At 41.3% G+C, this 12,669-nt stretch overlaps 1 protein-coding gene across 1 annotated transcript; it reads left to right on the forward strand.

Moving 5' to 3' along the window:
• The first annotated feature begins 868 nt into the window (after positions 1 to 868).
• Positions 869 to 11,621, forward strand: meox2a (mesenchyme homeobox 2a). The gene is made up of 3 exons (XM_003450254.5): positions 869 to 1,922; positions 6,045 to 6,217; positions 10,700 to 11,621. The coding sequence occupies exons 1-3, from the start codon at positions 1,370 to 1,372 to the stop codon at positions 10,916 to 10,918; spliced, it is 945 nt and encodes a 314-aa protein (XP_003450302.1). The 5' UTR covers positions 869 to 1,369; the 3' UTR covers positions 10,919 to 11,621.
• The last annotated feature ends 1,048 nt before the right edge of the window (positions 11,622 to 12,669 follow it).

The raw sequence follows: 12,669 nt of genomic DNA on the forward strand, positions 1-12,669 counted from the left end.
CTCACAAAGAATGACTTTTCTTTTATAGCCAAACAAATTTAAAGAGAGACACTAATGTTAGGAGCAAAAAATTTATGAACAACTTTCCTTCTGTTCATTTCCTTCTCTACACACGAATACGCTCCACATACTAATATTTAATTTATATATATATATATAAATAGAAATTGTTACAGGCATAGTTTATATAAAAACAATGTGTTGGCATCTACAATTGTATAAAATAGCATTTCCACATTTGCCACAGCAATTATTGGTGATAAAAAATAGTGGAATAAAGTTTGTTATTTCAGGAAGCAGATTTGTGACCTTCACGACCTCGTATCAAAAGTCGAAATGTATCCATATCGGTTTAATGATGTGTTTCATTTCAAAATGAGATAAACACCATTTCCAAAAAAAGTCACATTCACAAAATGATTGGTTACACTACATTAAAAAGGAACCGTGGTCATTCTAAGTCTAGCATGGGCAAAACGTTAGCCTTCCTTTCACTTATGAAAAGTTTGGTTCCAAAATATTTGTTTCCAATAAGTTGCAAGTCTGCGTTGCAGTGACAAAATAGCTCTCTTAACATCACATGATCGTGATAGTGATGGCTTAAAGTGACCTTTAATGGACGCTACAAGCATCCTTGCCCGCTACCACCAACTTTTGACAAAGATGGGGTGACACGCTGAGTTAACCTCTGACACCTCTCCTTCGCTCTCTCTTCACACTCTCTCCCTTCCCCTCATACGACCTCCCTCTCCCTCCCCCAGCCCCACCCATGAACCATTAAGGCTGTTTTCTTGTAGGAAAAAAAGATGGCCACCCGAGGTCAGATCCAAGTCCAAAATAAATTGCCTTCTTTCCTGAGGCTCAGCCATTTTAATAGTACAGATTTATTATGCTGTGCTTTTTGGAGGGTGATCATATGTATGTGGTCAGTAGCGCGTATGCAGTCTATGACCCAGCCTCCCTCTCACGTTACACCCTATTTATAACATCCCCTGCGCTGGCTCCCCTCGTTCTGCAGTTCCTAGGAACCTCCTTCTGCTCCCAGCCTCGAGCTCCAGTCCCGTGTTCCTCCTGACATCTGAGAGGCTCAGCTGCAGCTTGTCCTGGGCTAACTGTTTATCCTGTACAGCCTGGCAACTGGCCGCATGCTCTGGATTACCACAGGACACCCATTTCAAAACACATTTTACTTGCTGCTCTGACCATTTTTTCCTAACTGAAGAGAAAAGTTTTGGGATAGTCAAGGAAGAAAGGGAAGCATCTTGGATATGCGCTTGTGATCTTTCTGATTTTGGTTGATTTAGTAACATTGCCTCTTACGCTTGCCCTTCTCACCTTTCCCGGAGGGCCGTGTGTGTGTTTGCACACAATGGATCACACACTGTTCGGCTGCCTGCGGAGCCCCCACGCCCCGGCGCAGGCCCTGCATCCCGCCTTCACCCAGTCTCCTCTGGCGCTTCACGGACGCTCGGACCATGTCTCCTACCCTGACCTGGCCTCTTCGTCGTCCTCCTCCTCTACCTCCTCACCCTCGCCCTGTATCATCTCCAGCTACCCGGGTGACGACAGCCTGTTTCCTGGGCAGCACCACCACCACCCTCACCGCGGCCACCTGCCCTCCCAGCAGCATCACCACCCACCTCAGCACCATACATCTTGGCATATCCCGCAGATGCCGTCACCTGGCAGCAGTACTCGCCACAGCCTTTGCCACCCACACTCCCACTCATCTCACGACAATGGGCCCACGCCTTCAGACCTGGGCCACCCCGGTGGGCCCAGTATGTGCGCCAGCACCCCCAGTCTAGGCAGTGGCAGCACCCCTACAGGGGCCTCTTGTGTGCCTGCAGACTTTGGCAGACAGACTTTGTCACCTGCTGAGGCCGAGAAGAGAAACGGCAAGAGGAAAAGTGACAGTTCAGGTAAGAGAAGCTGGGATTTTCCGAAGCGATAAGTGAAGCAGTTCTGAAGGCAGAGATTTCATTCGTGTGTTTTTTAAAGCTGACACATTGCACAACCCGAGACTTCATGTAAAATACTTTGGAGGCATTTCTAAAATGTCTTTGTTCATTATTTTACTTGGATAAACATTTTAACATAAATATCAGCATTTAAGAAATTCCACACAGAGCTCAAGAATAACAGAAACATCTGTACACATCACTCTAAATCATTCAACAGCACAACTGTTGGGAATTCTGCAGCTCTGATACAAAAACAAAAAAACGTCTGGAAAGCGGTTTGTAGGTGCCGGCTGACACGCAGCAAGGCGGGAGGCGACAGGCGGACTGAAGCGTGGAGCAAAGGCCACATCATAAGTGTGCAGGCACATCTGACTACTGGCATGTTTTGTTTAAAAATCACATCTGGTTTGTTGCAACACTTTTTAGAGAGCTGAGAATAAAGAGGGCAGTAAAGAATTAATGTCATGGATTGTAAAAGACTACACCGGTGCCTCATGGCACACTAAACAACCGGGCGGACGCAAATTGTTTTCATTTACTAAAAACTGCAGTTAAAAGAAATCTCAGGTTTACTGAAGTAAAATGAAAGACTGGGAAGTATTTGTAGTGTCATGTTTAACAAAGGCCAAGTTTAGATAGGGAACTTACTACTGTTACAAAATGTATGTAGCTAATCATATTAATATTTGACCTTTTTTCATTTATTTTAAATGATCTTATTATCACAAAAAAAACACGCCACTTAATTCCTACAAAATTTAAAAGACCATTACAAGTTTCCTTTATTTTTATCTACAGGCAGTTGTTCAGGACAGTAAAGCTCCCGAGGGCAGTGAGCTTTAACACACCTTCTTGTTAAATTTTACATTTGTGATTCTCCCAAAAATCACCCATAAATTATGCATGTATAATCATTTAATTGCTCTTGAATCGGGCCTCATTCATACAAATGTATTTAAAAATTCAAAACCACAGATAATTATAAAAAGCACACTTCTCACAAATCATTAATAAATAAACACCTTTTTAATACTATATTTAAATTGATAATAAAGCAGCTGATGACCTGCAAAACCTTTGCAACCTGCAGGCACCACAATAATCAGTCACACGATGATAAATGGCCGGGGTCGAGTCGCAAGAAATCTCACTAGCAAAGTGATATCAGTGAGAGTTTCTCATAGAAAGTCTGCTTGCCAGTTTGTGTCCATTTGAGGATTTCAGCCTGTCATTGCTAATCCTGCACCCTTTGGATAAGGTCTCTGTACTCGCAGTGCATCATCTGCAGTTGACCGGTGATATTCCCACATCTCCACAGGATACTTGGAGAGTGTGTTTCTTCCCCCTCTGACTGGTTGGGTGTTGCTGTAGCTGACAACAAGTTTATATACCAAAAGTTAGGGAAATATAACAGGATTAACTTTAGACTGACTTTAAATAATAACACAAAACAAAAACACCACTGGCACTAATTTAGCTTTCAATCCAAATTCCGTGGTGATTATTAGAAACTCCATAAGTGAACTGAAATATTTGCCATTTTACAACATAAAATGACAGATTTCAACATTTTATTTTCCTTTGCACTAAATGTCCAGTTGTCCACATGCAAAATGTTGAAATAGTACATTTAACCCATTAATTCATCACTCTACCTCCTACTCCCTTTCCTCTTTTGTCAAATCACTGGAAAACTGAGCCCTTGCCTCCAGATCCCACTTCCTCTGCAACAATAGTCACTGCATACTCATTACATGTGCAGCGCATTCTCCCAACGCTAACACCAATCACGCTGATTATTGGGGCTAACTAGGCTGCTGACTCAGTCAGCTGTCTAAATATCAGAGCACTGCCTGTTGCATGAGATAGAGCTCTGATTAGGTTTCACCATCTGGACGAGAAACTTGAGCGAAACCTGAATTTAGATACAGAAATAATAACAAAACCCGAGAGCTCGTTTCCATGCTAGAGTTTACCCCCTTTTTGTTCAAATATGAAGCTTCTCGGCTTTCTGTCTTTAATACCCAACTGTGAATGTTTCCTTAAGGAAGGACGCAGGGTCGGCTAATGAGATGAGTCCGTGTGTCTGGTTTCTGGGGAACCTGCTGCAGACTTTCAGCTGCAGTGACGGCAGAGGGCCTTTGCTGAGTTTCTCGGTCACATTTGCACAGTACTGTCAAGGGAGTGGTCGTTCTTTAAAAGTTACTAGATTTTCTGTGGGGAACAATAAAAGGTGCTTCAAGTCTTATTTTGTTGAGGCAGAGTTGTAAAACAGACGAGTGAAGTGCCGAAGGCGTTTTGCTGGCATTCGAAATTTCTTTTAAAGCAGTTTAAAAAAAACATTGTGGCATTGTTGATGTGTTTGAATTCATTTTTGTGCATAAAAAAAATTAAAAATAAAAAATCAATTTTTCAGTAAAGGGAAACAACCAGTGCTTATGTTTCCAGCATAAGAAAAATAACCCGACCATCATTTTATCCATCCAATCTTACATTATTTTTTAAAAGCGTCACTCCTGTAATGCGTTAAGTTCATTTGGGAACCCTCAACGATGTGCCCTGTCTGGGCGCATGTATTTTTCTCATATTATTCCTGCTTTTTTGTGGAGAGATGAAAGTTACAGGGAGAACCTAATTGCTGTGGTGTAGTGGCTGGGTCATAAAAGCCCGCCGCTTGTTTCAGCTCCAGGCCTATTGGTCTGGAGCAGCTGGCTCTGTTATACTTTTATTTCTCTTTACACAATGTCTGTGTTTACCAGAGAGAGTGGATGAACACATCTGAAAGGCCTGCTTCAATAAGACACACACTGGAGCGAAGGGACTGAAATTACAGAGAGGGAAAGGCAAGGTCAAGGGGGAGCTGGACACAAGTTGCGGGTCAAGCAATGATCGGTTTCATTTCATAAAACCCGTGAGGGAATTCTTGCAGTCTTATATATGTTTTGTTTGTCCTTGGCTCTAAAACTGTGTGACTACCATACAAATATAACTTTTGTAGGGCAGTTTCAGTTTACCTCTCATCTTCTCTTCAGACTCAAGGGAGTTATTTTGCTTGAGAAAATATACACTTAATTAGAAGGAAGATCCTCTTTATGACAGAAAAACAGAACCAGCAGGGGTCCCCGATGGGACAAATCTGAGTTAAAGTTGAAGTTTCCTCTCTTACGTGGCTTCACACTTTGCACCGTTTGTGAGTCTGGCTCTGAGCTGCACGACTATTTACAGTTTGGCTTGACGCAGACCTGCTGGATTAACACACACGACAGAACAGGACCGCAGATGAATTAGCATGCAATCGCTGCTGCCTTCAAGTGCAATGTGCAACTGAAGCGTGTCCAACAGAGAAACCACAAAGACTGCTCACAATAGGAAAGTTTTGGAGGGCAAATGAGCCGTATGTGTTTTCTTCGGAAAGTTTGTGGAAATACCAAAACAAAAAGTATTTTTCTGGCATGATGAATTAAAGTGGAGATGTCACAAGCTAGGAATTTTTTTTTTTTTAAGGAAGTGCATAATTTGTTCCAAGTTCCCACTTTGCCCATATTTGTATTACTGGTATATGCATTTTTAAAGACGTTCATTTGCAGCTTCCCGGATTTTACATATCCACATCTGATCTTATGACTGCAGTATATTTGCTGACTTTCTGAAAACTGCAAACTTAATGCCAATCAAAAGACACACAGTTGAAAAATAGTAGGATCAAAATAAATGCAAATAGCACCACTTCAGACACTTTTTCCTTTCCTGATATAAAAATTAAAGCTGGAGCAGCAGACTTCTTCAAGCCAAATTACATCCATGTTGACAGTAAAAGAGCCAGCCTATTGTAATAGCACAGCTGCCGTCGTGCAGACACACATGTGTTGCCGCCCATGAGTCCTTCCAGCCACTTAAAGTATTCATAAACAATGTCTGAACAATAAAGTGTGACTGACAGCTCTCACTGTTTCTCTTACTTTGCCCCTTTTCTCCCCCTGCTGATTTGCACCTGCCACGTAACATTTGCCTTATTTTTATTTTTGTTGCATATAAATCTGCTCTGAGTGCAACACAAACCTGTGTGGTGTTTGGTTTCAGAGTCCCAGGATGGGAATTACAAGTCAGACGTGAGCAGCAAGCCCAGGAAGGAGAGGACGGCATTCACCAAGGAGCAAATCCGAGAGCTGGAGGCAGAGTTCGCCCACCACAACTACCTAACCAGACTAAGGCGTTACGAGATTGCTGTCAACCTCGACCTCACTGAAAGACAAGTATGTTCCTACCCACCACTGCTTGTTTTCCCCTGGGTTTAGACATTATTGACCCCCAACCCCCCCCATTAGCACATTAATGCCATGTTGTGAAAACAAAGGCGGCCTCGGGACGACGAGGAGGCTTTTCAGCTTGCTACTGTGTTTTTGTAACTTCGGTGTGAGGGCTATTGTGCTCCAGATGTGGCTGTATGAAGGGACTATCATATTCCAGATGTTCCTGACTATTCTTTCAGCCCATCCACAGTCAAGACAGGGAGACGGGTTTAAGGAAGTGCTGTCTAGCAAGTCACTTCCTTTCTCCCACTACCCCTGCAAATACAAATTGGTCTCTGAGCGTGGGCCGATTGCTGTAAAATGCAGGCACATGAAATAAATAACAGGAGACAAATGGTTGAGGGAAGGAAAAAGTGTAGTGTCTGTTGTTCTGTGACACCCGTTTGGAAGCTGTAACTCACACTTAGTTGACCCCATGCCAGCAAAATTTTGCGGTGTGATAAGGCGTAGTTTGAATGTAAAAAACAGACGTTTTATGAGATGCTCTTAGAAGCAAATCACCACATTAGACCCACAAATTTTATATACACATATATATATATTAAACCGCAAAATATTGCTGGCATGGCATCAACTAAGTGTGAGTTAAAGCTTCCAAACGGGTGTCACAGAACAACAGACATTACACTTTTTCCTTCCCTCAACCATTTGTCTCCTGTTATTTATTTCATGTGCCTGCATTTTACAGCAATCGGCCCGTGCTCAGAGACCAATTGGTATTTGCAGTGGTAGTGGGAGAGAGGAAGTGACTTGCTAGATTGCATGCATTTTTAGCATGCATGTTGGTTAAATTCCAGAGCTTAGTGGAACACATTAATGATTTTAGTACCACTCTTACTGCTTTCACATATAAATATGTCTGCTACGAGAAAGTGAAAAAGTTGCACTATAATGTATAATAGATTAAACAGAGGGATACAAATTAAAGTGCATTGCTAAGCATGAAAACCTAAATATCAAAAGAGATGATTTGTTAGGGAGGAACGTCTTGATTTACGACCCTGTCCCCCCATTTAGAATGTAAATAAATATATAATTAAATGCAAATAATTTAAAAGATATATATTTAAATGCAGAGATTACAAAAGACAATAAATGGGTGTGTCAATCTATTTGAGAATCATATATATATATATATTTTTTTTTTACATATAATTTCATTTTAATTTGATACCAAAAACACAGTTAGAAACTGGAACTGGGGCACGTTTCCCTGTATTGCATCATCCCTTCATTTAACAACAATCGGCAAGTGTTTGGGAAAAGGTTTTCCCATTCTTGCTTGACATAGGACTTTAGCAGTTGAGCCTCAAATTTTTTTTGTTTGCATTATAAGCCACCGAATGTTTTAAGTGGGCGACAGGTCAAGACTGCAAATAGGCCAGTGTAGCACCAAGGGTCTATTACTGTGCACTGTAAATGTCCTCATTTCATTAACATTATGTTTTACTAAATTTAACCTAGTTTTTACTGGGCTGTATTCATACTTGCATAATAGAACACGTTGTTTAAAAATTTCTACTTGACTTTTCTGAGAATGGAATATTTCCACGAGTGCAAAGGATCATGGGACTGTTAATGTTTAATTTAGTACTGTAGTGTTGTTATCTTTTTTTTCCAGTCATGTGTTTAGACTTTGATTCTTGTGGATATCTGATGTGGTTTCCAGGGTTTGTGCTTCTAAGGACAGTGTAAAGGTTTAGCTGTTAATGGGATGAGACGGTCAGTGATGCTGTTTAACTGTGCGATTTTGTAACTGTGTGGTGTGTGGGGCAGAAAAAACACACTGATATCTTTGTTTCTTAACATGTTATGCAAATAATGTGTAAAAGTACTTTTTCTTTAAATAAAAGACTAAAAGTTTTATGAATATGCAAAACTACAGTTGTAAAAAAGTACATTTAACAAAATTGAATAGAGATTTGTTTATACTCACCAACCACTTTAATAAGCACATATTGTGGTCTATATTGACATGAGAGCATTACATGGTGGATGCAGATTTTTCTGCTCCACATGCATGATGGGAATCTCCCATTCCTTTACATCCAAAAAGTGCTCTCTTGGACTGAGTTCTGGTGACTATGGAGGCCATTTGAGTACAGTGAACTCACTGATATGTTCAAGAAACCAGTTTGAGATGATCTGTGACATGGCATGTTAGGGGCACGAAGATGGGTACGCTGGGGTCATAAAGGGATGGACGTGGTCAGCAGCAATACTCGGGCAAGTTGTGGTGTTTAGTCGATGCTCACTTGGTATGACGGAACTCCAAGTGTGCCAAGAAAGTTTTCCCTCACACCATTACAACACTACCCCCAGCCTGAACTGTTGATACAAGGGAGGATGGAGCCAGGCTTTTATGTTGTTTACGACAAATTCTGACCCTACCATCCAAATGTTGCAGCAGAAATCGAGACTCATCAGAACAGCCAGTGTTTTTCCAATCCTGTTCTCCAATTTTGTTTCCCGTTCTTTGGTGACTTGTAGTGCATTCAGAGAGGCTCTTCTTCTTTTTCTTCTATCAGCACAAAACTATCTGGCCATTCTCTTCTGACCTCTGGCATCGACAAAGGAATTTTTGCCAAGAGAACTGCTGCTCTTTGGATAGTTCCTCTTTTTCTGACCATTCTCTGTAAACCCTAGAGATGGTAGTGTGGAAAAATTCCAGGGGATCAGAAGTTTCTGAAATACTCAGACCAACCCATCTGGCAACAATAACCATGCCACATCCTGAGTCACTTAAATCACCTTTCTTCCCTATTCTGATGTTGGATTTAACCAACAGATCTGCTTGACCACGCCCACAAGTCTAAATGCATTGAGTTGTTGCAATGTGATTGGCTGATGAACATTTGTGTTAACAAGCAGTATAGCTGGTGTACCTAACAAAGCAGACAGCTACAGTGTATATTAAGTTTATATGAAAACGTACTGAAATCTTCGAATCCCACTAAATGTGGTGACTGAAGAGTTTGAGAGTAATCTGCTTCTCAGGCTGAAAGCAAATGAAAATTGTAACATGAATGTGAAATGTACCTCAATGTGTATAAGTCATGCTCTGCTTTTCCATCACATTTCAAAGGTGCAAAAACTCAGGAAAAGGCCCAACTTTTTTTCAGTCTTCTCCAAGACTATCACAATGAATCTTTACGTGGCTTTACAGAGCAGGAAATTTGTGTGAAATTTTGTCAGCTCATGCAACATATGTTGTGTGTGACCTCAGTTTGGTCTGGGAAGTATACAGCAAGAGATAGTGAGGTAAATATTGGCAATGCAATCAGTTCTTGATTTATGCTGTGTGTGCTGTTTAGGGAAATCTGATGGATGTTTTATGTCTTGCAAAAACAGAAATATTTTCAAAGATGGCAGCTGTAAAGCTCCAACGCCTAATCCCTTGCATGACTGGGTTTAACAGAGAGTTTATTGTAGATTGAGAGTAGATAAGAGAGTAGATTGTAGCTACACACCTAATTGCAGTCATTAAATGTTGTAAACAAAAATGTGATAAACCTAACCAAACTTTGCAGGGTTTTAATCAATATGATTTTAACTAGATTTGACTTGAAAAGTTAAATTGCATGAACCAGTGGTTCTTGTCTTCTTTTGTACTTGTATTACATTAGTGCACCAGAGTGTTTCCAGAGAGGCCATTTCCAGAAAACCGAGTGCCCTATAAGTTCTCCCTTTATGCTTGTTTCACACCTGTAGATTGACCTAGCCAATCCTGAGTTCAGGGTCTTTGGTATTTTGTATAAACTGAGTGTCACTTTTAGTGTCATGTTAAGCAGTTCAGGTACACTGCAGGTGAGTCTGAATAGTAAATTTTTCTGATGTCTTGAGAATATTACTAGAATATTACTAAATAAATGCTGCTCGGCTTCCTTCTAACCCTGCTTTTAGCAAAGCCCTCAAAGCCTGTGAAGAATCCGAGGTGGTGCTCAGTCCATTGTACACCCTTAACATTTAAGACAAACGCTTGTGCTGTCAACTAACTTCCTGACCATGTGACTGCTCACCCCCCTGGGAATGACACTCCCCAAAAATAAACCACTTCCACCCTACGTGACAGGGGCAAGCTCGGCTTCCCATCTCATCCTCCCCTTCCCTTCGAGCGCGTGTGTCGACACTAACGGAGCCACTGCTTCTATTTGACGTGTAAACTGTTTTAAGCAACAGCTTAATCATCAGTCTGAGAGACGTAAATACAGTCGGGCCTGTCGAGTCAGGGAAAAACAGGTAGACGCCAAGTGCCAGATGTAACCGAACATCCATACATAATTGCTGGTGTAGAAATAGCTGCCAAACTTTAAGAGAAAGTTGCTGGTGAGAGCATTAAGGCTTCCTAATTACTTCTTGGTGATTTATGTTGAGCTTAATCTCTCTTCAAGTGCAACGATAATGATATTTTCTGTCCCTCTGCAGGTGAAGGTGTGGTTCCAGAACAGGAGGATGAAATGGAAAAGAGTGAAGGGTGGCCAGCAGGGGGCAGCAGCTCGAGAGAAAGAACTGGTGAATGTGAAAAAGGGGACGCTGCTGCCGTCAGAGTTCTCTGGCATTGCGGCGCTCCACCATTCGACGGACTCCTTAGCCAATGAAGACAGTCATGACAGCGACCAGAGCTCTGAGCATGCCCACTTATGATGCACACAGGTGCAACCCTGTGCCCCCGGAGCCTCCGCCTCAGGACCGTCCTTAGAAGGACTGCTGTTTGCTGATTCACCATCGTCATACAACGATGCTAAAAAACATGTACAAATATACAGAGGAATGATGTATAGTAGAGACGGAGTTGTCATGCAGGCAAAATGTAAATTTGATGAACTGAGCACATAAAAGGAGACGGTGCCATTGGTTTAGAAAGTCCTTAATAAATGCCAAAAAGGAAAAAAACATTATGAATCTGGAAATGTGAGACTCATTGGTTGTAGAATTCTTCTGAACAGTACAAACAAATTTGGAAATCATATTCATTTAAACATTCCATGTTTGCCTTGAGAAAAGCAGGCTGTGGCTTTGATTTGCACTGTTAAACATACAGTCTGCTCCTCAATCGGTTTCTACTGTAAAAACTGTAAATTACAATGTAATGGAGTTATTGGTCAAATCAAGTGCCAGGAAATGAAATTTGCCTAGCTAATATAAATGATTTGTAAATAAATATCAGTATTGTTTTACCTTAACAACGATTCTATACCCAGACTATTCAGCTCATGCAGTAATAAACACTGATGGTTCTTAAGCTGACACTTTTCTGCCTGGAGATGATGTTTTGCAAACAAACCTGAAACCCCCTTTTCAGGGTCTGTTGCAAATTGAATAAAAATTTAACCAGTGGTAAATGGAATTTCTTATGTACAACTTTTTTCCCCCATTTATGCAGCCATCCACACTTACGAATCCAAGGTGATGAATGTGTGTTCCACAAAGTGAAGCCGAAACAAATTAAAAATTGCAGAGTGTGTAGAAAGCCGGTGATGTGGGAGCAAACTAAAATCACCTTTGCCTGGGGGCAGGGTAGGGGCTCCAACCCGCAAAGGATCGGATTCTGTTACAACATCCAGTTGAAAATAATTTCATGTCTTGATCTCATCTTTCAGCGCGTTGTGATTGTGCATGCTAATTTGTTTAAGAGGCACCACTGCATTTTTTTTGCTCCCGCAAACCCGCAGCATGAGCATGATTTTTGTTTTCCATTTTCCCTGCCACTTTATTTCCATGCATTATTCTTTAGAAAGTATTTACAAATATGAAATAGTCCCCGTTCCCACTGTCTTAAATTTTAACCTGGGGACAGTATCGTCCTGGATGTAACAGACCATATATGTAACTGATAAACAAGTCACAGCACACTCACCTTCAGATATGTTCTTGCCACCTCACCTACCACAACCAACTTTCCCCTGACCTCTGGAGCTTGGCTGCTGTAACGAAAACAAAAGCAAGTAAGTAAAATTTTCTTAAAGGCTTTAAAGTTTACCTTTAAACTCTTGAATAAAGGCAAAAATTGCCCAACTTCAATCTGCCTGTATATGACTGTATGCACATAACATCATGCAAAAACCTCTATAGATCCGATCATCAGATGATCGGATTTATACTCTTGAGCTGGATACAGCTCAAGAGTTATCTGCCATGTCAGACGTGACACAACCACAGGTACAGAGGGAAAATGTGCATTCCCTGGCTGGTTGTCATGTGGTTCCTGGTGGTTGTTTGCTGTCACTAGGCAAAACTGTCCGCCAGCAAATTATTGGGGTTGCCCACAGTTTGCATGGAAGATGCAGGCTTGTCTGCAAACACTTGCTAACTACGAGGAAAATGGTAGTAAAGCTTGAAAAAGTGCAAAGCTAACTATAAATGGAGACCATTTGCCTTCAAAGTAAAGGTTGTAC

Source organism: Oreochromis niloticus, linkage group LG11, assembly GCF_001858045.2.
Source record: "Oreochromis niloticus isolate F11D_XX linkage group LG11, O_niloticus_UMD_NMBU, whole genome shotgun sequence".
Lineage (NCBI taxonomy): Eukaryota > Metazoa > Chordata > Actinopteri > Cichliformes > Cichlidae > Oreochromis > Oreochromis niloticus.

Bases quoted from the DNA above. Each gene is read 5' to 3' on its own strand.
- meox2a (XM_003450254.5), top strand. From the start codon at position 1,370: ATGGATCACACACTGTTCGGCTGCCTGCGGAGCCCCCACGCCCCGGCG. The intron at 1,923-6,044 runs GTAAGAGAAGCT...GTTTGGTTTCAG, and splicing joins GAGGAAAAGTGACAGTTCAG to AGTCCCAGGATGGGAATTAC. The intron at 6,218-10,699 runs GTATGTTCCTAC...GTCCCTCTGCAG, and splicing joins TCGACCTCACTGAAAGACAA to GTGAAGGTGTGGTTCCAGAA.